General features: G+C 41.1%; 1 protein-coding gene across 20 annotated transcripts in view; it reads right to left on the bottom strand.

The window, feature by feature from the left end:
* LOC141772686 (membrane-associated guanylate kinase, WW and PDZ domain-containing protein 1-like) overlaps positions 1 to 25,663 on the bottom strand; it is a 105,187-nt gene that overhangs the window by 35,715 nt on the left and 43,809 nt on the right. For 18 of the 20 annotated variants that reach the window (XM_074643980.1, XM_074643965.1, XM_074643982.1 and 15 more), the window contains exons 3-4: positions 3,753 to 3,872; positions 1,291 to 1,479 (exon numbers count right to left, since the gene is read on the bottom strand). In XM_074643980.1, the coding sequence (XP_074500081.1) occupies positions 1,291 to 1,479; positions 3,753 to 3,872 (309 nt within the window). Of the gene's footprint in view, positions 1 to 1,290; positions 1,480 to 3,752; positions 3,873 to 20,030; positions 20,313 to 24,960; positions 25,419 to 25,663 lie in introns of those variants that run through there. The other 2 variants (XM_074643978.1, XM_074643979.1) reach the window with 2 other exon arrangements.

Consider the following 25,663-nt stretch of genomic DNA (forward strand, 5'->3'; position numbering starts at 1 on the left):
CCATCCAAATAATGTTTATAGACAACAACAAACAAATGATTAACCATTAACAAAGTGTTACAAATATCTATTTACGTAATGTTTATAGATGTTTTACTATTTCTTTAAAGTATACAAATACTATCTTAATCGTTAATAAATACTTATATATACAGTATATAAAATGTTATAATGTGGGCAACAATAAACTGTTGGAATGACAGAAATTACAGCATTACTAATAATTAGTAATGTTATTAATTATCACTTTGTTGTTTGTTAACAGTAAAATAACTAAGTGTAATTAACTACCAATTCACCATTTATCAATGATGGTTATTCTAAAGTGTTACCAACATGCTCACTCTGGATACTTTTACACAGATTCAACTTTAACCCCACTAAGCACATCCCCTTCCCCCTATCTGAAGTTTGGCTCCATTTGTAGTGTACTGAAAAGGCCTCAGGAATATGCTAATTCTTTCTGCAACAGTCTTTCCCAAACTCTTTTTGACCCCCATCCTGTTTTACCTCTCCTCCCATAAGCCTCTTTCTCCCAAAGCTAGCTATCCCAACCCCCATCCCCACTCTCTCCCCAGTTCTGGCCCAATGTCCTCCACCACCACTTCCATGGGCCTTTCAGGATTTGATCAAATGCTAATTCAACACTCTGGCAGCCTGGCAGAGGGACACAGAGAGGGCATACATTCACAGCATCAAGAGAGAAAAAGAAACCATCTCTTGCACTAAAAAAGCAGGATAGAGTTTAAAGGAGAGAAGAAACACTGACGCTTTGGCATAAAAATCATATTGTCAACTATTTTCTTTTATATATTATGGAACTGAATTACATGCAGATGACAGTTCTGCTAAGATCTGTTGAAATGACAATACTATTATCACCAAGGTAGAAATATTAACACTTGATGAACACATGATAAAAAAAATAAGATACAGGGAGGAAAGGATGTAGCATGGAGAGAAAATGAGCCTGTAATCTACTTGTTCCCCCACTACACCCCTCCTCACAGGCAGATGGCAGTGTTTGGAGGCTCACAGAAAAAAGCTATCAGCATCACAAAGACATGATGTAACCGCCAGACACCCAGCGCTGTACAACAGAGGAGAGGATCATAAACATACACACATTATCTCTCTCCTTCTGTATTCCTAATCTTGGGCACACGCGTGCACACACAGGCACCCATAAACAAGCATCCACTCAACACAGCACAGATGGAGGACACTACAAATGCACAAGGAGAGCTGCAGAACTTCAAGGAGGCAGGAGAGGTGCAGCGACGCCCTCACCTGTAAAACTGTTGTTCATTTCCGTGGCCTGGTCGTCATCGTCGTCGTCAGCAGGCACTACTCGGGCGTTTTGCATGTCATTGTAGGACTTGGTGCGCTTTGGGGTGGACTGCTGGGAGCCTGCATCACTGAGAATCACTGTCCCACTGATGGGCTGCCTTGGCGGCTTGGGGGTCCCATAATAGTTACCTAGGCAACAAGAAGGACATTAGCATGCTTGAGAGAGACACAGAAGGAGAAACCGAGACAGAGCGAGGAAGCCGGGGATAAAAACAGGCAGAGCGGGGGACAGAAAGGTAGCAGGCAACCTCTTAATCTTATGCTGAGAGGAAAAGACATAAAGCTGGATCACAATGTGACCACGAATCGTGTAAATGAGCCGCTGGTGGGAAAGCAGAACAGTTCTAGTTTGTGTTCGAGACTGCAGAGAAAGCATACTGAGCAAAAACAATGGACCAGCTCACAACATCCAGCTTGTTTTAGCAGCTTTTTCTGACTGAAACTGCTTTTGTCAGTGTTGCAAACAAAGAATTCATAATTTTTTTTCTGGTTTGGTACAAATCATGTATCCATATATTCTTTGTAAATATGAGAGTAAGAATGGTGACCCTAGGGGTCTAATGCATACCACGCAAAGAAGGAATAGTTCAACATTTTGGGAAATACACTTGCTTTCTTGCCAAGAGTTAGATGAGAAGATTGATACCACTTTTTCATCTGTCAGTTCAATATGAAGCTTTAGCCAGCATCCAGTTAGCATAGCATAGCATAACGACTGGAAACAGCTAACCCAGCTCTCTCAATAAGCAACAAAATCCACCTACCAGCTCATCTAAATTTCACTAATACGTTATGTCTCATTTACAACAAACAAAGTGAAAAAACAACGATTTGCTGTTTTACGGTCAGTTATGTGACTATTTCTTGGTCAGGCAAAGGAACTTCCTGGATTCTCCACTGGTTGCCTGGCAACAATATGCTTAATCAATACTACTTTCATGCCTGGCCGTTAATTGAAGGCTACAGGCAGCAGACCATTAGATTAGTTAAAGGATTAAGATTGGAAGGGCGAAACAGCTAGCATGTCTACGAGATGTCAAACAAGATAATATGTGTTAAAGGTAGAGTGTGTAGGATTTGGCGACATCTAGTGGTGTGGTTGCATATTGCAACCAAATGAGTATTTATAATGTGAGACGCCAAGTGCAAAACCGTGGTAACGCCGTTCGCCTCGCTCAGAGGCCATGCTTGCCATGATAACGCTACTTTAGGAGCAATTGAAGTCAGATGACTCTGCAGCTCACGTTACCGCAGCTTCACAAGCATGTCAGAGAACTACAGTGGCCTTCAGGTAACGTAAAAACGGGAAAGGCTCTCTCGAGCCAGTATTTTAGGACCGACTCCCTATGTAGATATTAAGGAACTCATTCTAAGCTAACGAAAACATAACAATACTTAGTTTCAGGTGATTATACACTAATGAAAACATAGTTATGAATATTATATTTCATTCCGCCACTAAATCCCCCTAAATGTTACACACGGTTCCTTCAATTAATGAGCGTTAGAAGTTTTGGTAGACATATTTTTGTTACCTTTTGACAGAGCCAGGCTAGCAGTTACCCCCTGTTTCCAGTCTTTTTATTATATGCTAAGCTAACCACCTTCTGGCTGTAGTTTCATATGTACAGTACAGACATGAAAGTGGTATTACTCTTACTAATCATATTTTCCAAAATACTGAATTAATGATTAAACCATTTGAATTCAGCCATGGATGTTGTTGCATGTCATCTCATTTCCTGTCAACTCTCTACTGGTTACTATCAAATGAAAAAAATCTCCCCAAAACACTTAACAAAACCGTGAGAGACATTACAAGACAGTTCATATAATCAAAGATGTTTCTATATAATCATATATAAAACCATAAAACTCCAGAGTTAGTTATGAATCAATAATCCTGTCTTCCTGTGGTTGTCTGGATGGCCACAGACTCCTGTGGACAGGTATTTGACATTGTCTGCGTGAAAGGGAGAAACGTGCCAACACACAGCAGAACCGGTGCCAAGCAGATTAATGTCGCACACACGCACACACACACACACACGCGCACACACACACACATGCTCGCAAAAAACAACAACACACAATGCACAAACACACACCCACCCACACACAAATGTTTATACACACAGGTTTGTGTCTGTACGAGACTTAGCGGTGCACAACACTGTCCTAATCAGAGTGAGAGGGGCAGATGTGGAGTGACCTGCTGTCTCCTGAATGCATCTCTCCCACATCATGCACAGTCTAATCGGAATCGACTGAGAGCACAGTCTTACAGCCCGCCTGCGTGTAGGAAAAAATAAATGTTGCTACGCTCATTGTCTCTGTGGAGAATCGGGACACCTGCGCTGTCGCGAGTCACATGGAGTGTCAGTTATCATCACCGTCCTCACCTTCATATGTTCCTATTTCCAGTAGTGTGCCACTATCCTCAAGTTCTAGGAAGTCCTCCACAGACAGGAAGTTGTAATCCACCCCTGGGACCTCTCCGTCTCGAGGGGGGCGGGTTGTACCTAAGGACAGGAAGAAACAAAGTTTAGGTGGCTGCCAATAACACGTTAAAATTCAAGCCATGTTGCTTACGGTTGACTGGAGCTGACCTATCACTCGTGTCAAAATGTAGTCAATATCACAACATTCATTCAACTTTTTTGAGCTGATGACCGGCGACGGGGAAACAGTAAATGAGAGAGTTCTGAAATCAAGAGGGTGTGTTTGTAAATCAGCATGGTGATTGGAAGATGTGCTCGAGGTTCTGCATCTCTCTGCCTCACGGGAAACTGATGCCTGCCAAGTCAGAAGATAAAATAAAGGTCACCTTAAGGAATAGTCCTGATTCTGTTATCAATCCATCAATTTCTTCATGGTGAGTCTGGGATTGTAAAATGCACTAACGTAATAGTATTATAGTCGCTTCACTTAAGCTGTTATTGATTGTTAAAGCTGCATTGTCCCTGTTACGACTGCAATGCTCAACAGCTACACTCACTGCATTCTTAGGTGACGTTGGGTTTAACTATAGCACTATAAAAGCTTTTTAGTCTGAGGCAATATAAATCAGGACTGATTTCTTTGTGGCACCAGAGAAAGAATAAGGCAGTGAAACTCAGAATATCTGACATAATTCTGAAAGAATATCATATTTGACTCTCAATCAACGCTTTGGTTTCAAATTCAGTTAAAGTCGTAAACCAACATTAACATTTTCCTTGCTGGGCTGGCCTCACTGCCCTGAGTCTGATCCCCTATTGGAGTTAATGATTAGTGGTCTGCGGTGTTTTCACTTTGTAGTGGGAACACTTTGTAGGAGGAAGCTGACACCAGACAATGGAGACACAGGCTATTGTGTCTGTCTTTACAAAAAGGAGATGAGATGACAGGCCAGATGGTTGACGGAAGTTGTAACCCATCTGTGGTCAGGACAGGAGTGTATACATGCATATTCATACACTGATATATAGACATACACACACAGGCAGGGCTCAACAATAAGGATTGACCGCTTGCCCGGGGCAAGTACAATGTCCTTCGGGCTAGAAAATCTAGCAACTCACTCCCCGATTGGGCAAGTGGTAAAAAATAATTAAACACATTGTTTTTTTTCCAGAGCTGATGGAAGTAGCTAAGGGGTGAGCCATCTCGCTTTCTTCCCATCTCTGTTGAGAGTTGAAAATGTGCAGTACCGATCGGGCACTCGTGAAAAAATGGTGGAGGGGGAAGACAAAGTTTATGAGCTGAAGTGCAAGTGAGCATTTCAATTATCCTGGAAACAGGAGTTTAGTTGGGTGGCGTTAGAAGATGTGGGCGAAACTCCAGATTAATTTACGTTATTAAAAATGTAACATGACAACTAACTTTATTCTTTGCTGTTATTTTATAACCGCAAATAAATAACACAATTTGTGTAATGGCAAGTAAAAATTTACAAGATTGGCAAGTAGATTTCAGACCCACTTACCCGACTGGGCAAGTGAAAACTCAATGTGTCTTATTGGATCTCAGCGATGCTAAACGGATGTACAGAAACTTCCTACTGGAAAAGAACAACTACCGTATAACAAGACTTAGGAGTCCATGGTAATGCTAGCAGCTCAGTGATGGCTGTAATTAAGCACAGCTGTGCTTTGAGCTAAGTGCTAACACATCTTAGCACACAAACTACAGCTTAAGATGATGGGAGTTGTCATTAGTTTTGCCAGTATTTGGTCATATAAGTCCAGATATTGGACGAATTAAGATTCTGACGATGATAGCACAAGGTGAAAAGTCAGAGGATCATCAAAGTGATTACAATTCCTCCTGAGGGGACATGAATATCATGATCATCATTGCTACCAACCATGTCATACTAGCTTGTCGGGAAGGAGGCTAATTAACGCTCCAAACTTGCGCAAAATTTTGGTGAAGAAAAACTGTCATGGCCATGATATGTGAATGAAAATGGGTTTTATCGGTACCTACGAATCTCCCCTTTACAGAAATGCCCACTTTATGATAATCACATGCAGCTTGGGGCAAAAAACATGCAATTTAAATGTGTTATTTTCACCTATTCTAAAATGGTGTTTTGAATATTTCTGCATACTGGGGTCCCTAAACAGTCTTGGAATTACATAAATTGGGTATCACTATAAAGATGAGACTCTTGTGGATCCAATGAGCCCAATTGTATTCATGTGTGATGATGTTAGTCCCCATAGTAGCCATTTAATTGTAGTGAGACCATTTTTTGAAACTTGACCTTAGAGTATAAAGTTTCTGAGATGTTTCTGAGCAGTTTTCAGGACAGAAGCGCTCGCCATCCAATAGCAGAAAAATGCATTCTTGCAGAAATCTCCAAATGTCAAAAGTTTTCGATATTATTTTTGACATACTGTTGACCTGCTATCTCTCCCTAAAGACCCCCTTTGCCCCCCTAAAAAGGACAGAAACAGGTCTATTGTGGGTCTCAGAGGGTTCAAATTAATCGCCAACTATTTTAATAATCGATTAATCGGTTTGAGTAATTAAAAGTAGAAATTCTCTGATTCCAGCTTCTAAATGTAAATATTTTCTGGTTTCTTTACTCCTCTATGACAGTAAACTTTGGGAAACACTAATCCTCATTTTTTTCATCATTTTACAGACAAAACAACTAATGAAATAATCAAGAAAATAATCGACGGATTAATCGACAATGAAAATATCGTTAGTTGCAGCCCTAAAATAATTGTAGAGGTATTTCACTAAAAGCCAAAAATGTCAACCTGCTGGTAGCGCTTGAGGAAAAGTCAGGGGATAACCAAAGACAATACGGTCCATCCTCTGGGGACCATGAATGTTTGTCCAAAGTTATCTCAACATGTCCAATAGCTGGTAGTGGACCTACATTACCATACATAGATCCATGCCACTGACATGGCTAAAAACTGGTAAAAAGTAAATAAATGCATTATCACTTTTTGAAAGCAGAAATGTCAGTTAATCACTCTTCAACCACTTTAACATCATCACTGTGTTCTGTCCTAGATGAGTGAGAAAGCTCATGGTTAACACAAGACTCTTTCTTGTTTGAGTGTTTACCTGAGCCTCTCTAATATGCAAGCTCACACTCCGCATCCCTCAGGGTACATCCAGCCCACAAACACCTGATAATAAGCAAGTCTTTACCGCACACTGCTCAGTCCGACACCTGCACTGCACTGCAAAGGCTGACACTGATAGTCTTTATCGCTTTTCTTCCTGCCATTTTGAAAATTATTCTCAAGATGAACTGATAAAAGGAGGAGGCAATTTAGTTGACAAGACATAGTGCTCAGAATGTGAGCAACAAAACAAAAGAAAAAAATCACTATATAATCATCTAACTGGCCGTTTACAGCAGCAGGATGAGATGAAAGTGAAGTTGTCTGGGAGTTTGAGTCATAGGACGAGGTGGTCCCATGGTGGGAGATGTTTCTGAGGCTCAGTGTGCTCTAATGACGCTGTCTGCTGAGCAGAGAATGGAGCTGTTATTCCAGGCTATTCCCCACAGTGGAGCGCTCTGATAGGATGACTAAATCTGGTGAGCCTATATTACAAAATATTGAAGGCTGAACACTGCCTCTTTCAACTTCTGTTATGTGTTACGTCATTATATGATTGGCATGAAACCATCATTTTCTCTGAATGTTTTTTATTTTTTAACCCTCCTGATGACCTGAGTGGTACTACATCAGAGAGCAACCCTGCAACCATTTAACAATTCAACTTCCACATGTACTTCTGGGTTAAGCGACTTGATCTCCTGTTGGTGGTCTGTGAAATATTGCACGGTTTTAATGCAATATTTCAGTACAACAGGACATCACTCTTGTTGCGTGGGAGCAATCAATCATCTGTCGCTACATCGTGATGTATTATATGATGTCACAGCCATGGTCGGCCAAGGACACCATGCTGTTTGTCCCGATGCAGTGGGAACCACTAACACAATCTCACATTCTTACTGGGAAATTATTAACTGCAGCGAACTCGAACAAGAGAGGACAACTATCAAGTTCATCGTGATACAGCATTATAACAATACTGTTTCTAAAATCTAAACTTAAATAATTTATTATGTATCTATTATTGAAGTAAGCAATGTTTTATTTTTCTGAAGATCTAAACTAATCTTGTAGAACCACATGCTGTGGTAGAAACCTGTAGTCGTACCGGGGGAGATTCCAGGTCTTGTGCAGTGCCACTTTTCATGCAATGCCACCTGTATTAGGACACAGGGCATTGCACAAGAGCCTGAAAATTGTGCCCAATGATTTCTAAGCCATTTTTCAAAGCTGTATTTATTTATTTATGATAAATAAAGCCCAGGTATCGCTATCGGTATCAGGACTGAAAAAGTCAGATCAGTGAATCCCTAGTTAGACTGACAAAACACGACATTTGAGGATATCACCTTGGGCTTGTAATGGGAATTGTTCACATTATTATAAACAAAACGATTAATTAGTTAAAGAATTAACTAATTAATTGGCAGATTAAACGATTTCATGGTAATTGCAGCCTTAAAAATCCAGTTTTGTTATAAAGCAGTCATTGATTGAAAGGGACAGCACTATGGTAAAAATGATACAGCAAATCTCTGACAGTAGACTAATTTATATTGTGTCATATTGTTGTATCGCCCACCCCTATTACACAAAAAAATTCTCTATAACTGAGATAAACATACACAAAATGATAAATACCCTTTTCATCAACACTTGACAGCTCGAGCCCATTTGATGAGGAAATGTATTGCTGCTAAAGAAACAATGACGTCTTTTTAGAAAAGGCTATTTTGCCATAATCATAAACTAATCTGAGGACACATTGTTAAGTTTGGGAGATAATTCCAGTTGAATACTACAGCTTGTCTTCAGTTGGACTCACAGCAGAGAGTCTGAATGCTCTCAGTGTACGACAGCAACAGTGAGGTCAGGCTCATCTCCTTACTATCATTGTGGATAGTCTCTATTTTGTCAGGCCAGAGAAACAATGACTGGACAATGCTCAGCCTTGACACCGGCTCTGATGAACTAACTTCCACTGACAGTCATCAATGGGCTCCATTCTTTCACTGTGAGAAACCAGCCAGCGCATGCATGAATGGAAAAATTAAACACAAGCACATTTGAAACATTTTCAGTTTTTAAATACCACCAAACTAAGCAGAGAGCAATCTTTGTGAGGGAGAAGTTTGGTGCTTATTTATTCAGAGAGCATTTTCGTTCGAGCTTTGTTGTACTGGGAAGGAAAACCAGTATAGAACTTTGATAAAGACGAGGCACAATAACCTGTAAAATACATACAATTTAAAAACAGACCACAAACCAAAAAATAACCAAAACATCTCTCTGTAATTTCTAAAACTAAACATTATAAACTTCATTTATTGCAGGGCTATTGCATTAGATTACATTATTTGTTTCCATTCCCTGGAATATTTCCTATTCTTTGGTTTTCCCAGTACAGACACATCCCAGGGAAAAAAAAACATTAAAAGCTTTATAAAGCCAACATCATACATTTCTAAAAAATAATTAAAATAATAAATCACAACTGAAAGAGCTTTTGACTGATATTTCTTTGAACTGTGATGAAATTAAGATCTCCGTGTTCGGCTGTCTACTTTGTTTTGCTTTCAGAAAATCAAATGTGACAGGCCCGGGCCTACTTCTGCAGGCATCAAATATGCTCTTGAAACGCCACATTTCAAGTTTAATGGTGTCAGTGGGTATGATTACTCACTAAAGGAAAGGAGAAAAGTTGCTCATCAGTTTTACTAACAGAATTTTAAAGCAGCACTAACACTGGCTTAAAGGTGCCGCGTGTAGGATGTGGCAGCATCTAGCGGTGGGGTTGCAGATTGCAACCAACTGAAACTTCTCCCATGAGCCAAGGTTGCAGGAGAACTACGGTGGCCGACACAAAAACGCGAAAATGCGAATGGCCCTATCTAGAGCCAGTGTTTGGTTTGTCCGTTCTGGGCTACTGTAGAAACATGGCGGTCGGCTCCGTGAAGAGGACCAGCTCCCTACGTCAATATAAACAACTCATTCTAAAGGCCTTTATACACCAGGGGCGTGACGAATAAACAACACGAAAATGCGAAATACTCAACTGTGATTATTATATGCCTAGGGCTTTTATTGTGAAAGGTAAGAACGGAATAGCAGTTCGAAAAATATATTGATGTGCAAATTTATCACAGGTAAAAAATGCCCCCTGCCTTAAGGTAACGAAAACACAACAATTCTAATTTTCAGGTGATTATACACGAACGAAAACATGCTTAATAATATTATATTCCATTTCTGCCAATAGACCCCCTATTTGTTACACACTGTTCCTTTAAATGTACCTGAAAAGATGCTGCTCACTTTCTTAAACTACATGCACTCAGGACTTTCACAAAAAATTGCATGCTCACCTTAGGTGTTTAGTACCATGAGTATTTTTCAGTGCCTGATGAAAGCTTGCCAATGTGTGAGTGTGTTTTCTCAGTATTTACTACAAGGTACTGATTCTATATGTTTTCTAACCATTTCAAATTGTGCTGTAATTTCAATTTTTGGTAAGAGACAGAAAAGTGGTTCATGTAAATAATTCACATTTACCAATGTAGTGTGTATCATGCATAAATAACAACAAATACCACACAGAGAGGTAGTATTATATAACAGTGGCTGGCTCCGACTGTTTTTATGACAGCTTGTTACAGATAGAGAGTCGACACAAGAGCTCCTTCCTCAGTAACCCAAACATACTAATCTTGCCCAGGCTGAAGCTGTGTGTTCACTGCTGGTTTAAGTATTTGTCTCAAATCCGCCAAATGTTAACACCAGAACTGCATCTGGTAAAACCTGACGAAAGTAGTTTTACAGTCTCACAGAATATTTACTGTACTCAACTCCTCTGTTTAGCAGTCACATCATTCGCCAACAGTAATACTTGTTGACTATACGTTTATGTTTAGGGTCTGTTACACTTAAAGGAATAGTTCAACACTTTGGAAAATATGTTTATTTGCTTTCTTAATGAGAGTTAGATGACACGATCGATACTACTCTGATGTCTGTAAATACGAAGCTAGAGCCAGCAGCCTATTAGCTTAGCTTAGCATAAAGACTGGAAGCAAGGGGAAATGGTTAACTGTTTCTGCCCAAAGGGAACAAAATCCTCCTTCCAGCATCTCTGAAGCTCACTCATTAACACATTATATAGTGTTTGTTTAATCTGTCGTAAAAAAAAAGTATAGTCATTTCCAACTGTTTCTAGTCTTTATGCTAAACTAAGCTTACTGTCTCCCGGCAATAGCTTCATATTTAACGTACAGACATGAGAGTATTATTGATATTCTCATCTAACTCTCAGCACTAAAGCAAGTAAGTGTAATTCCCGAAATTTCAAACTATTCTTTTAAAAGATCTTTCACATCTAACACATCATATCACTCCACAGTCAAGAAATCTGTTTTGTCATTTCTAATCATCTAATTAGTCATAAAAATAAAAAAAAAAACTAGGAACAAAATAGTTCAGACACTGTGCTCTGCTCCGTGGAGTTTCAGAACAATACGCCCCAGGAGCAGCAGATGATTGTGTGTGAATTCCACTTGTATGCAACAACTTCCAACATCTGCACGATCCAAATCTGGTTTGCATTTGTGTTAAATATACATGTTGATGTTTAGCAGGTATGTTTGCCATATTAACCATCTTAGTTGCTAATTACCACTAAACACAAAGTACAGCTGGGACAAACGGGAATGTCATAAGTTTTGCAAGTGTATAGTCATAAACCAAAGTATTGGACAAATTAAAATTCATCCTGAGGGGAAAATGAAGGTCTGCGCCAAATTTCACGGCAATCCTTAAAACAGTTGTTGAGATATTTCAGTCTGGACCAAAGTGGTGGAGCGACAGACAGATTAACATAGCCATCCCAAGTATCATGCTGTTAGCATGGCTAAAAAATATGAAATACTGCAGAGAGATAACAGTACTACCGCAATTTAACTAGGAAGATTTTGCACAAATAAACCTACCCGTAGATTAAGAGTCATGTGATGCAGTGTGTTTTGGAGTGAAATCAGCATCAGTGATTTTCTAGTCAAATACTTTGTGTAACCAAATTACAACCCATCGTCTCTTTAAAACATAGTTAGTCATGTTCTTGTCAAACATGTATGCAGCTATTGGCTTTGATAGTGCACTGATATACAGTATACTGCGAGACCATAGAAATGTGTCTACCGTCGGAGATTTAACTGTACTGTTTATAAAATCCTTTTAATCTCTCTGGCTGTATTAGGCTGTTGTTGCAGGCAATGTTGCAAGTCAGTCAGCTGGACCGCATCCATAATATGGCTTTCAACAGAAAAGAAAAGAATCACCAGCATTATACCGACAGCTCCCTTTTTGTTACCCTTTACTTTTTATTGTGAAATGAAGAAATATAATTCTCACTGTCATCTTGTGTCCCTCCCACCGTCTCTCTTGCTTCCTCCTTTGTATCTTCTTTATCCCTGCTGCACAAGCTCTCTGCCTCACCATTAATTCCTCCTCTTCTTTCATCTTCATTTCTCACCGCAAGTAAGTTTAATTTCTCTATTTCCGTCTTCCTACTTTTGAAAATATTCATTGGTTTTAGTGGGTGGGCACATCAGTGGTTTCTAGGTGTGATGAGGTGTCCCTGCTACTTTGGAGTGGTTAGAAGCCAAAACACACAACATACAATCAGTATCAATCTCTCTCTTTACAACCACGTCAACCAACAGCACCAGTCCATCCCCACAGGGAGAAGAATGTACAGGGCTGTTGTGACAGGGGGGCATCTGCCAAATGGTGGAACGGCAGAAAGGAGAAAGATGGAGTAGGTGGAAGAGGACGAGGGCGGTGCAGACACATGACACACTACAGGAAAAACAATCACCTAATGGGCACGTGAAATCCCTCGCACAACAAAAGCAGCTCACACTTTCTCCCTCATTCTCACCTTTCGCCGTCTGAAAAAACAACCGTCACACCACCGAGAAGACAAACACAAACACACACCGCACCTCTGGCTTGTTGTGCGGCACACTCTCTGTGTGCTGGTTCTCCTCACATCTCCACTTTCATCTTGTCTGGGCATCGTGTTATTGAGTGAGTAGCATCTCGCTCGGCTTCTCACAAGGATGAAGCTGGGCGTGTGTATGTGTGTCTGTCTGTGTGTGTGTGTGTGTGTGTGTGTGTGTGTGTGTGTGTGTGTGTGTGAGAGAGAGGTATTGATCCGAGCACTGCTAAAAGGATAAAGGAGTCCAGGCAAGCGTGTCCTCGCTTCTGTCACGTCATCAACATTGTCTCTATATCTCTGTCACTGCACTGGTTTACTGTACGTAACACACTCAATGCAAAACATACCAGTGTAGTCAATCAACTGATGAGTTGATGGACACACAACACAAAATTAATCAATCTTTGTTTTAGGGCAGCAGCTTATGATTATTTGATTATTTCAACTGTGGATTAATCCATCAATAATTGTTTTCCATTGATCAATTAATCATTTAGTCTATAAAACGATAGAAAAATGCCTTACACAGTTTCGCAAAGCCCAAGATGACATTTCAAATGGCTTCTTTTGTCTAACCAACAGTCTGAAACGCAGAGATATTTAATTAATAATTACACAACAAAGAGAAAAGCAACACATCCTCGCATAAGAGAAGCTGAAACCAGAGAGTTTTTGGTATTTTTGCTGATAATTGATTTAAATGATCAATCAGTGATCAAAGCTGTTGCAGATTAATTTCCCGTCAATCCATTGTTGCAGATCTAATCTGTATTATACCATTAACTGAATATCTTTGGGTTTTGGACTGTTGGTGAAACAAAACAAGCAATTTGAAGACGTTCATTTTGGTTCTGGTGGATTGTAAAGACTATTTTTCACTATTTTTGATAGACAAAAAACAATGAGTAGATTAATCAATGAAAATGATTGATGAAAAAATAATTATTATTTGCAGCACTAGAACATTCAGAAAGTGGACAACAATATCAATATAAGACCGATATAATCCAATGCAATAACCCTGCTTTTGTGACGGTATGAGGTCCAAATATGAGACAGTGATTAATTAACGCTGGACATTTTTAAGACACATTTTACGGAGTTGTTGAGATGTATTGCATTGCCCTGTAAGATGTTTTTTTATGCCCCCGGTATAGAAAATGGAGGGGCAAAAAGAGACAAATCATGAGACAAATCTTAGAGAACAAACCTAAGAGTAGTGTTGCATGTCTGCTAACTTTTCACCCCCCTCTGTACTCTGTTCTAGATTCAACTGCAGTCTGTAATGGCATCACATTTACAGTAAACAACACACACATGGATGTAGGTATGAGCATCCACACTGAGAGAACCACACAGGTACATAATCAGAGACACAGATAAAGAAGAGAAGAAGTGTGTAAACACATATATAGTGTATTCAGAGTGTGGACTATAAATAGCAGGTCGTGGAAGCCAGTTTCTGTCCTCACTGGCAGTTCATAAAAAGCTCCGGAGCAGGGGACATGTGTCCCTGAAGTGGCCTGTTTGAGTGCCTGCTTTGACCCACATCCTTCCTCCTAATACTGGGCCACTCACTCACTGCTACTGAACATGCATCATAAACTGCAGGAGCATCTGAGCTGTCCTAAGTCATTAATTACAGACCTTAGAGAAATGTTATCACCTTACAGTGGGTACTCTATGTATTTGAATCATGATGGACACATTCAACATGGTCATTTTCCTATGAACTGGCTATCTTAATCTGCAATAGAGACACAAAAACATTCAGAAGAAGGCTAACAACCCCTGAAGAGACCAACTTCAAGTGCAGTATAGCAGGAATATCTCTCAGTGAGGTACCACAGAAAGCATCAAAACGATGGCCTTGTTTAACTACATGTTGGCAACAATGTCCTGACACATAATCATGACACAAAGACAATGACTGATTGATTTGCCCACGTTCTTTCATACTTAAACAGATAACGTAAAAAAACACAGTTGTTTTTCTATGGCAGAGATCAGTTTTGTCACAGACTTTGTTTTTTTGTCAGAAACCTGCTTTAAATGAGGCAATAAGTAAAGTAAAACTTCGCTTCCACCTGCAATAAAGCACGTACAGTAAATAGAAACCACCTTCAAGTTCTTTAATCTTATTCAAATTGACTCAGACAGAATCGAGAGGAGTTTGCATTTTCCCAAATGTTTTTGAATGCTTCTGTAAATGAGCTAGAATTAGTGGCAAAAATGTAGAGGCCATTTTATCTTGCTTCAGAGAAAAGCAGATTCTGAGGCCATATGGCTACTGAATTTTTTACAATGCACAGTGCTCAACTTTCACTCTTTTAGCAGCCAAAAATTCATATTTTCCCTCATATATCGCTCCACATCATTCGGCATTTCGCCATCACAAATACTGAGATAAAATAGATCCACCGAAATGCTATTACAGTATTTGCACAAAGGTTAAACACAAATGGACTTTTACGTAGTTGAAAATGCCAAACACCGTCTTTTAACTGTTCACTGTAAAAAATTTGAATAAATCAAATTTTTGCATGAAACTAAGTTGCACTGCAGCCATTTCTGGTGGGAAAGCCACGTGAGTTTATACTGAGAGTGAAGCTGTTATCTGTAAAGGCCGACTAAATATTTAATTTATGTAGCTGAGTGAATGTTTGTGGCATCTAAAAGTGGCTCAAGCCTGCCAGGGATATCCACTTGGACGGATTATGAGACAATGGGACCCACCACCTCTCCCACACAGGAGAAAGATACACAGACGTTATACTGTAGTTGTTTATCCTTTTTTTGTTGTTGTTTTGTGTCTGTTTGTAGTCGTTACGCATCTCTCTGTGGTTTTGTGCCTCTTCCTGGTCATTTTGTGTCTCTTAGGTGTTGTTTTGTGTTACTTTGTAATTGTTTCGCTCTTTCTATAGTTATTTTTTTTGTCTGTGGCTGTATTTCCCATTTTTGTAGTTTTTTTGTGTCTCTTTGTGGTAATTTTGTGTCTCTTGTAGTCACTTTGTGTCTCTTTGTAGTCATTTTGAGTCTCTTTGTTGTAATTTTGTGTCTCTTTGTAGTCACTTTGTGTCTTTTTGTTGTCATTTTGTGTCTCTTTGTGGTCATTTTGTTTTTCTTTGTAGTTGTTTTGTGTCTCTTTGTGGTCGTTTTGTGTCTCTTTGTAGTAATTTTGTGTCTCTGTGTAGTCGCTTTGTGTCTCTTTGTAGTTGCTTTGATCCTTTATTGAATGGATTGTCATGGTAATTTGCCAATTGTACCATGCTAACACACTAAAGTAAGATGATGCACATGGTCAACATTATATTTACTTAATATTTGCATGTTAGAATGCTGATATTAGCATTTAGCTCAAATCACTGTGGTGCCCGAGTACAGAGCATGGCTGTGGACTCTTGTTATGTATGTATTAATATATATTTAACAAAATTGATATTGATTACCAGGTGAAAAGAGATGTTAACAGTGTCTCTCTGTTGTCCCTGTACTTAATCTCTGTTGCCATGTTGTTTTTTTCACATTTGGTCCTTTGTTAGTGAAGCACCTTGGCTGGTGAAGTAGCAACAACAGACTTTACTTAATCTGCAGATTAACAATAACCTTAACCTGTACTTTATTTCTAGCCTGAAAATGAACACTTGGATGTCTACAGACTGTGTTTCACACTATTGTTTCACCTGAAGATTTTCTACTGACATAAAATAGTCACTTGATAGCACTGGAGTGCTATTATGTGCAATTTGGAGCATGCTTCAGAAGGCAAAAATAAAAATGTGTTGATATAGTGTTTCACATTTTTCTAAAAGCTTCTAAAAGGTTATGCAGAAGCTGACGAGTGAAAATTAAGTGTTGTTTGAACGTTTTCTTCTTTTTTACTCTTTCTTTATTTTATATTTCCATTTCGTATTGTGCAAACAAACAAACAAGTGAAATGCAGGATGTGATATCTATCTCTACATCTACTGAAGCCTCTCTCTCGCTCTCTCTTGAAGTCCTGCTCTGACCCCTGGGTCAGTTTGGTTCACTGTTACCTGGGGCCAAGAAAACCTGAACACCTCTCCATCCACACCCATGACCTCCTGTTTGACTCTTCAGATCTTTACTACTCCGCCAGCCATCAACAGAGACACAGTTTATGATGTCCACAATAAAGACCACGGAAGCTACTTTTATGTGTATGTAAAATAACAACAAAGAGAAAACCATCCACACATTCAGTATGCACACACCACCATGACCACAATCATGTACACAAATCCAGGTGAAAAAACGTCCTCCTGTGTATTAACAAAAGACAGTCGGGCTGACAGCACTCTGACATCTGATACCCTCAAACGCCTTCCTGCTGTTGATGCTGTGGGGAGCTTCCACTCATTGTCTAACACAGACATACACACACTCGTAGACACACACCGGTTCAGCCAAACATCTGCTGTTTTTAACCCCTGCTGGTTGCGAGTGTGAGCGTCACGGGGGGGGGGGGGGGGGGAGAACACACACACACACACACACACACACACACACACACACACACACACTAACCCGGGCAACTTCCAACTGACCTGAGAGTGAGATTAGCCTGATGGTGGGACTGTAAACTGTGCAGGGAAATGGACATTTTTATCAAATATTAATTCCAAACAATAGTGTCTAAGTAAGTAATAAAAAACAGAAGAAGGATTTTGTTAAATTATGGTGAAAATATAATGTCACAACAACCTTTAGATTCTTAAGAAAAACTCAATCTTACCACTAATGCTTGTCCCATCCACAACATTTGAAGCCGTACCAGCTACAGCATAAATTCGGGCGTGTTTCCATAAACACACGCTTGGTGTTGATGGGGAAGTGTGTGTTATGAAAACAGAGGCTGAGAGCTGACGTGAGAAGAAACTACGTGTATATCTCAGAGCAGACAGAGCAGGGGAAGGGCAGAGAAAGCCAACAGTCACACAGGGAGTTAGCAGGCAACTCTCTTGGGCCTCTAAGCCAATTACCGAAGCAGCATTGATTGAGGCAGCACTTTAAGGCCTCATCTACACAAGTAGTCCCTTAATACACTGGTCAGATGATGGGAGCGTCTCAACCACAAACTATGGATAGATATCCATTTGCATCCATTATGGTGCCGGCGGGCAAAATGTTTTTAGTGATGGTAATAGGACTAATACAGAATATTACAAAATATTTGGTCTGAACATGAGTTAGTTTAATTAAAGGATGTGATCTTCACGCCTTGAGGCTTTAGAAGTCTGCAGCTACTGAGACGGACAGGTACTCGACCTGTTTCCTCAGTCCTGATCAGCTGACCCGGACACCAAGGTGAGTATTACGTCCTGAGTGCCGCGGCTGTGTTCAATCAGCACTTCCATCCCCCATTAAAGGGATTGCTGGCCCATAATGATTTATGAAGGGGAACGGAGAGAGAATCAATGTAGCGGAGGCCCTCAGATTAATGATTAAGCAAATAGCAGCCCCACTCCAGATCCTATCAGGGGCTGAGGTGCTGCTCAGAGCACGCCATGCTGTAGTAAGTTCAATTAACTACCATGGGGTTGGGGAAGCTTCAGCAGAGAGCTGCAATGCTTCTTCTCGTCTCCCACAATGAAATACAAATGAAAAACGCTGTGCACGCATTCAAACAGCCTTCAAAACTCACTATTGAACAGAGCAAGTTCCTAGAAGATTTTTCTGTCGAGTATATCTGCATTATGTATGTATGTCAATACTTTTTGGCGCTAGCAAAAATGTGTCCGCAGCAGAAATTGTACCGAAATGGACAGATCCTAATTAAAAATGTTGCTATCTTAACGCTATTTTGTAGAGGCAACGACTGCTTGGGTTTAGACAACATTGAACTTTTAAGATCATTGGTTTATTTGTTTGTTTTCACAACTAATTCTGCAAATTAAGTTCTCAATTAACTCATTAATTATAGACAATGTCAGAAAAATGTTCATTACAATTTCCTGAAGTCGAAAGTTATGACTTCAAACGTCTTACTTTGTCTGACCAACAGTTCAGTTTCCAAAACTATTCAGTTTCCAGTCACATAAGATAAAAAAGCTACAGGTCATCCCATTTGAAGAGCTCGCACTAGGTAATGTTTGGGGGTGTTTCCTTGAAAAATGACTGAAACGATTAACCGGTTATCTAAATAGTTGCAGATTATTTTTCTGTCGATCGACTAATCAATTATTCGACTAATTGTTTCCGCTTTTCGGTAGAAAATGTTTATATTTCTCAAAGTAAGGTATCTAAAAAAGTAGTTTCACTATCTCAGGCATCAAAGCATTTCAAACAATACCCAGCCCTAAATGTATGGAAAGGCAAACTTTCTTTATCAAATAGTCTATTTTATTTTTCTTTATAAGTGGAGCCGGTTCCTCGCTGTGATTGTTTGAATAAAGGGATGATGCAGTTACCCATTAAAGAGGAGAAGGACAGAGGACAGAGGGAGAGAGAGGCCAGACACACAATACTGTTGCTGCCCAACACAACAGGCCATTCTTTCAGCTCGCGCCACAACACTCCTCACAGCTGAGTCCCAGCCGCTATTCTCCTGCTGTTCCCCCTGCTCCCTCCCCATCTCTCCCCTTTCAATATGGGGGGAGAAGAAGAATGAAGGAGGAGGGGTGGGGAGATGAATAGTGGGCAAGCACATACAATCTGAAGCGCTGGGAATCTTGTAAAAATTGCACAAAAGATGGCAGGGATTTTTTTTTTTTTTCACCTAGAAGAAACTAGTGTTTATTGGAGAAAACTGCGATGAAAAAAGGGGGACGGAGCTTTCATTCAAAGAGTGAACCTGAGAGGAGAGAGCTAGTGCACAAGGAGGGGTGACTCAGGGAGGTAAAAATGAGGGGAAGATGGAAAGATGTGGCAGACAAACGTATGTGTATCACATCAGTTAATTAATACCACACCACAAATCTGCATCAGCACTGATTCCCACAGTCTCTCTCTCAAAGAAAAAAAATCCACCTGTCTCTGTATTTCTGCCTCTGTGTGTATCTGTTTATTCTCCCCCACCCACATCTCCTCCAATCTAATCCCGGAAGCCAGGGCATCATTCCCAGGAGAAGAAGTAAATGTCACAGATTTACCTCTATACCGCCACTGCTGCTGCTGCTGCTGCTTTCCTCTCCGCACGTTATTCCACAGAAATATTCAAAAAGATAAATCCAAGCAGGCTGAATTCTGCTCTCCCTCTCCCAACCAAACCATCCATGGATCATCCAGTTGTCTGTGAGCGAGTGCTAGCTCCCAGCTTGTGAGCTCATTCAGGCAGGCAGCTAGTAGGCAGCTGCCGTTTTTCTTCAAAGCTCCACAAGCAGAGCAAATTAGAGGTCCAGCCCAGCTTAGAGGCTAAGCCATTGTGAGCTATTCACACTCCAGTTCCTGTCTGAGGCCAATGGCTGCAGCCCCCCTTTCATACTCCCGCCCACTCTCCCTCCCTCCCTCTTCCTCGTGCTCTCTCTCTCTCTCTTCCTCTCCTCTGTCTTCCCTTCTCCTGCTATCTTAGCCATAAATAAAGACGCTTGACATTACCTAACACATGGTGCCTCCTGATAAACAGCCAGCTTCAGGCAGGTCTCGTGACTGAGAAAACCTCTCCAGGGGTGAATGCTGGGTGAAGGAAGGGTGTAGAGGGCAGCAGGACAAGGGTGAGGGTAAGGATTCAGGATGTAAAAGAAGATGGTAGATGAATCATATAGTGGAACAGATGCTCCTGTTGTTACCAGCTTTGTATGATATACAGTAACTGTTTTTTTACACGAGGGAGTGCAGAGTTAGTTGCAGGTTGGGTTTGTTTACTATGCTTTGACCGGACTAACGCAGAAAGCCTGGACTTCATTAGGACCTTGGGAGATTAAGAGCCCAATGGCAGACCAAAGGAAAGCTTCCACCTGGCAGCGCAGGCCTGTACCTGCATGGACATGGACTGCTGCCCAGGCAACCTGACCACAAACCCCAGGAGCTGCCCTGAGGGGAGAGGACTGCAGATTTCTGCTTGGATTCACATGGTCCAATCTTAGCCACATGCCCTCATTGTACCACAGCTAAAAGTAAAACAAATATTAGCTTTACTCGCAGTTCTGAAGTGAATCAACAAAAGTGTTGAATCCTACATTTTGTACCTTAATGTAACTGTTGTAAATGTTACCTTAAATACAGTTTCAATAAACAATATGTCTGACATTGTTCAATTATGTATTGAGCATTTCCATCAACTTTTGCTGCTAAATGGTAGACTACTTAGGTTTAGGGATGTCACGATACCAGAAATTTAGTAGACGATACCAATACCAGTGAAGTTCCACGATTCTCGATACCCAATTCGATATTACGGTAAAAACAAAAACAAAACAATAAATCCTATGCACTTCAACATACACTCCATTACTGTTTGCATACTGGTTTTTGCAAATTCATTATTAATCCCTGATAATCCACATCAAGTTTTTTCACGAAAAACTACATTTTACAAGATTGCATTTGAACACATCATGATAACGTTAGAATTTACCGTCGGCCAATACAGATTTTTACTGAATACAGCTTGAAGGAATCACAATATAACTCAATGCAACCTCCGCTAACGTAACTAGCTCTCCTCCTACCAATTTCAACCCCAGAAAAATGAGTACCGTCAAGTTTTCAGAATTTTGGCATTGACTTGGTACCAAAGTATCGGTTCTCGTGACGTCACTACTTAGGTCAGTATTTGAAGTGTGACTCTAAGAATGACTAGCTGTAGGACAATGTTGGACATGTTTTTGTGCGTTTAATAAAGCTAAACTCAGTTTGTAGCATGCCAACAGATCATCCTTCTGCACAATTTTGCAGAGTCAAACAAGGGAAGACACCAGGGCTCATTACACTTTCATTCATGCAGAATTTACTGGTGTCCTGCTTTAGCAGATTTTGCAGATACTGGTAGATCTGTAAAATGTGAATATTGCCTGTTAATTTTTTTGATAATTGATCAACTTGTACCGTTAAATCACACTGCCAAATTTCTTTGGGGTTTTAAGGGTATCTTTTGACATTTTGTGAAATACACCTGAGAGTTAGAGAAGATCATAAGCACTCTATATGAACAGAATATGAAGCTACAGCCAGCAGATTAGCCTAGCTTAGCATAATGACTGGAAGCAGGGGGAAACAGCTAGCATGGCTCTGTCTAAAGGCCTTTGCACACCAAGTCTGTATTTTACGTCCATAATTGTCACACGTTTAAAAATAAATACGAGCTTACGTTGTGCCACTCACATTTACACACCGACTCCGAAACTTTCATCCTTCGTTAAAGTTTTTCGGAACAGGTTTGATTTTCTGCATTTTTCCGCATCTGTCAAAAGACATAAGAGGGTTGTTTGACCACTCAGACCCTTTACAATAAGAAAATAAAAGAACATAGAGATTCAGAATTTAAAGATAGATTGTGGCAGGTAATTGCAGAACAGTTTGGAATCGGGGATGGTCGTAAAGCAACGGATGTACGAAAGATTAGACAGTAGTGATATCTTGTTTGTTTCATCTGTGCAAAAAAACAAAGACTGGGAGCAACCAGACATAACGTAATAATTAGCTAGCTAGCGGTGTCCCCTTACTTCCAGTCTTTAAGCTAAGCTAACCGTCTGCTGGCTGTAGCTTCATCCTTAGAAACATGAGAGTGGTATCGTCTCATCTAACTCTTAGCAAGAAAGCAAATAAGTTTGTTTACCAAAATGTCAAACTATTCCAAGTCTAAGGATTATAGACATTGACAAAATGGCAGCGGTCTGGTGGGTGGTTGAATAAATTATTCATGTAACGTACAGTATATCATTCACGACACACTGCTCAGCTATTCTAACAACCAAATATTCAAACGAGCAAAAACTGCATAAGACGTACTGTAATACCTGCAATCCTGAAGTAGACTGGTAGGTTTGTTATGGATAAACACCAAATAAGGCCCTGGGATGATCAAAACACAACAGATATTGTAAGCAGCCACATGAACACAAAGTTCTGAGAAAAAAGTTAACAATATCTTATTTCAGATCAATCTGGCATCATCACACTCACTGCTCGGAGGCATCGAGGCTCACAAACACTTACAGTATGTGGGCTAGCTGTCCGCCACAGCAGATCCACATCCAAACCATCACAAGACACTCGCACACAGATTAGTCTTGTAAAGGACGACACGATCACAACAGAGAATCTTTGTTCAGTCAGAGAATTAGCACAGTTCATTTCCTTGACCTCAAATACGGGGTTATCATCATCATACTCCACTACAACAAAAATAGACACACAAGCCGAAATAGCTGAAATATAATCTGTAAATGGTTAGGAGAGTTCACACCTGCTTTAAATCAACAATCCCAAGCTCTGTTTTTGTTCCATGTGGGCAGGACTCCCAGTTTGGCTGAAGTGTCACTCAGAGCAGGCAAGGACTGCAGTCCCCCCCAGCCATATAGAGAGGACTACATGAAGCATTCCTGCAGTTGTGGGACACGATAGTGGCTCATTAATCAGGGACTGATCACTTTAAATTGACCTCAGTGACTCTGGGGTGAACCTGTCAACACGACTTTACTCGAGTATTCACAAGATTAAAGGACGATTGTCTTGCATGAGCTTGGCGAGGGTACATGAATGAGGATTTTGAATAACAATACTGTTATTTATATTCACAATCACAGTGAAGACCAGACTCAAGGTAAAGCTTGTTCTAAACTGCAGAAACAGAAAACAGAGGTTGTGTTGTTGTAATGGTTTCTTCTGGACAACGTACCGTAAGATGCCTTTGAAATGGGCCTTGAGGAGATTGTCAATAACAAATACAACGTCAGAGACCACAGCCTCCAGTCCCACCTTCCACCCACTTGCCAATCACTTTAAAACAAGAAGGAAGAGCTGCAGTCCTTTTGGCTTGTGGTATGTGTTTTATTCCAATGGTACCAAGTGATGCCAATTTGTGACTGTAAAATATGCTAAATATGGCAATGAAAACACCAACATATGCATTAAACATAAGCCTCACACACACACACACACACACACAGTCTATGTAAACACACACACAATGTGCACCTGTCTTCATACATCATTACTATGCAAAAACACATATTTGCCCAGCTTCCTCAATGAGCTTAGAAGCCATTGTTTTTCCCATCCTTCGTCGTTTCCATAGTAAATCGTGTGTTAACACAGCCGATATTTTCAACAAAATATGAACAGTGCGTATGTGAAAAGCAGGCAAACAGAAGCTGGGGCCCACTCATCCGTTACAAGAATGAATGGCCATCATTAGCATGAGGCTCCCCGGCAGCACCCTGCAATGCAGCGACACACACAATGGCGAGTGCCACGCTTCCCCCTGCCGTTCCCCCAGAGAAGCCCTTTTGTTTGAGCAGCATCTGGACCTGACCTCCATGCATTCAAGGCTGATGACCCCCCTCTCAGCTCCTCATCTCCTCTCCTCTCCTCTCCTCTCCTTACCTCTTCTTAAAAGCCTGCTCTGCCTCTACGGCAACCCCCCCCCCCCCTCCTCCTCCTCCTCCTCCTCCTCCTCCTCCTCCTCCTCCTCCTCCTCCTCCTCCTCCTCCACCACCTCTCCTCTCCTTTCCTATACCCTGTCCGTTCTTCACACACAGATACCCCACCTCCCTCCCTCTTCTAGCTGAGGAGAGCAGCCATGTCTTGCTTCTTGAAAAGAAGGTCTGTGTACTAGTGGGCCTTACACAAAGCCTGCAGGGTGAATTAGAAAACCAAAGAGGAAAAAGCACCAGGGCTACTGGCCATCTGTCCCTCTGGGTTGGACGTGTCTGCTCCGAGTGTGCCTGCCCCCCTCTTTCCCCTCATATAACTCCCACCCCTACCCCCACCTTCCCTGATTCCCTTAGCCTATATACACAGCATCAACCACATACACACACTCTCTGCCATGCATACATCACAGGCTTCAGATGGCGGATGGCGTTGCGAGTGGAAAAAAAGAAGGAGAGATCGAGGAGAGAATAAGGAGCTGCCACTTGCCTGGATGCAGAGCGAGCCCGGAGCCAGCAAATCAAGCCGTAATCCCTTTCTTTGTGCGAGCGGCAAACAGAGAAATTTGTCTCCAACAATGATTTCCCCGAGATCGGCAGTGGAGTGGAAAACAAGGAAGCGAGGGAGTGAAGGACAGTGAGGAGGGGAGGGAGAGAGAGAGAGAGAGAGAGAGAAAGAGAGAGAGAGAAGAGGAGATGGAGGGTGAGAGCAGCAGAGGCAGGGAGCCAGTGGGGGCAGCTAGAGTGTGACAGAGAGAGACAGAGGAAGGCAGCAGTCACCGCCGAGCCACAGGGACGCTGACACTCACTGGAGGATTTGAAGTGAAGAGAGGAGGGCGACAGAGAAGAGAGCGGAGAGGGAGGGAGAGATCAGGTGGGGGGGTGGGAGGGAGGGGAGGATTGGTTCGCTCTGTGGCTCAAACGCTGGGATAACGCCGAGATAACCCTCATCCCCAAGCAGCAGCTGTAGATGTGAGAGGGAAATGAATCCCACGAGAGAGCGACTTCTCTATCAATTGTGACATTTGCCGCACATGATAACAATGGCCATCTGTAGCAGCGGGGTTATGAAGGAGAGGGGAGGAGGATGGATTGACAGAGAGGGGGGGGGGGAGTGTTCCTATAAACACACATCCACACACATGACTCAAAAGAGAGAAGAAAAAAAACACCTCGACCAGTGGTGGAGGGAA

Source organism: Sebastes fasciatus, chromosome 8, assembly GCF_043250625.1.
Source record: "Sebastes fasciatus isolate fSebFas1 chromosome 8, fSebFas1.pri, whole genome shotgun sequence".
NCBI lineage: Eukaryota > Metazoa > Chordata > Actinopteri > Perciformes > Sebastidae > Sebastes > Sebastes fasciatus.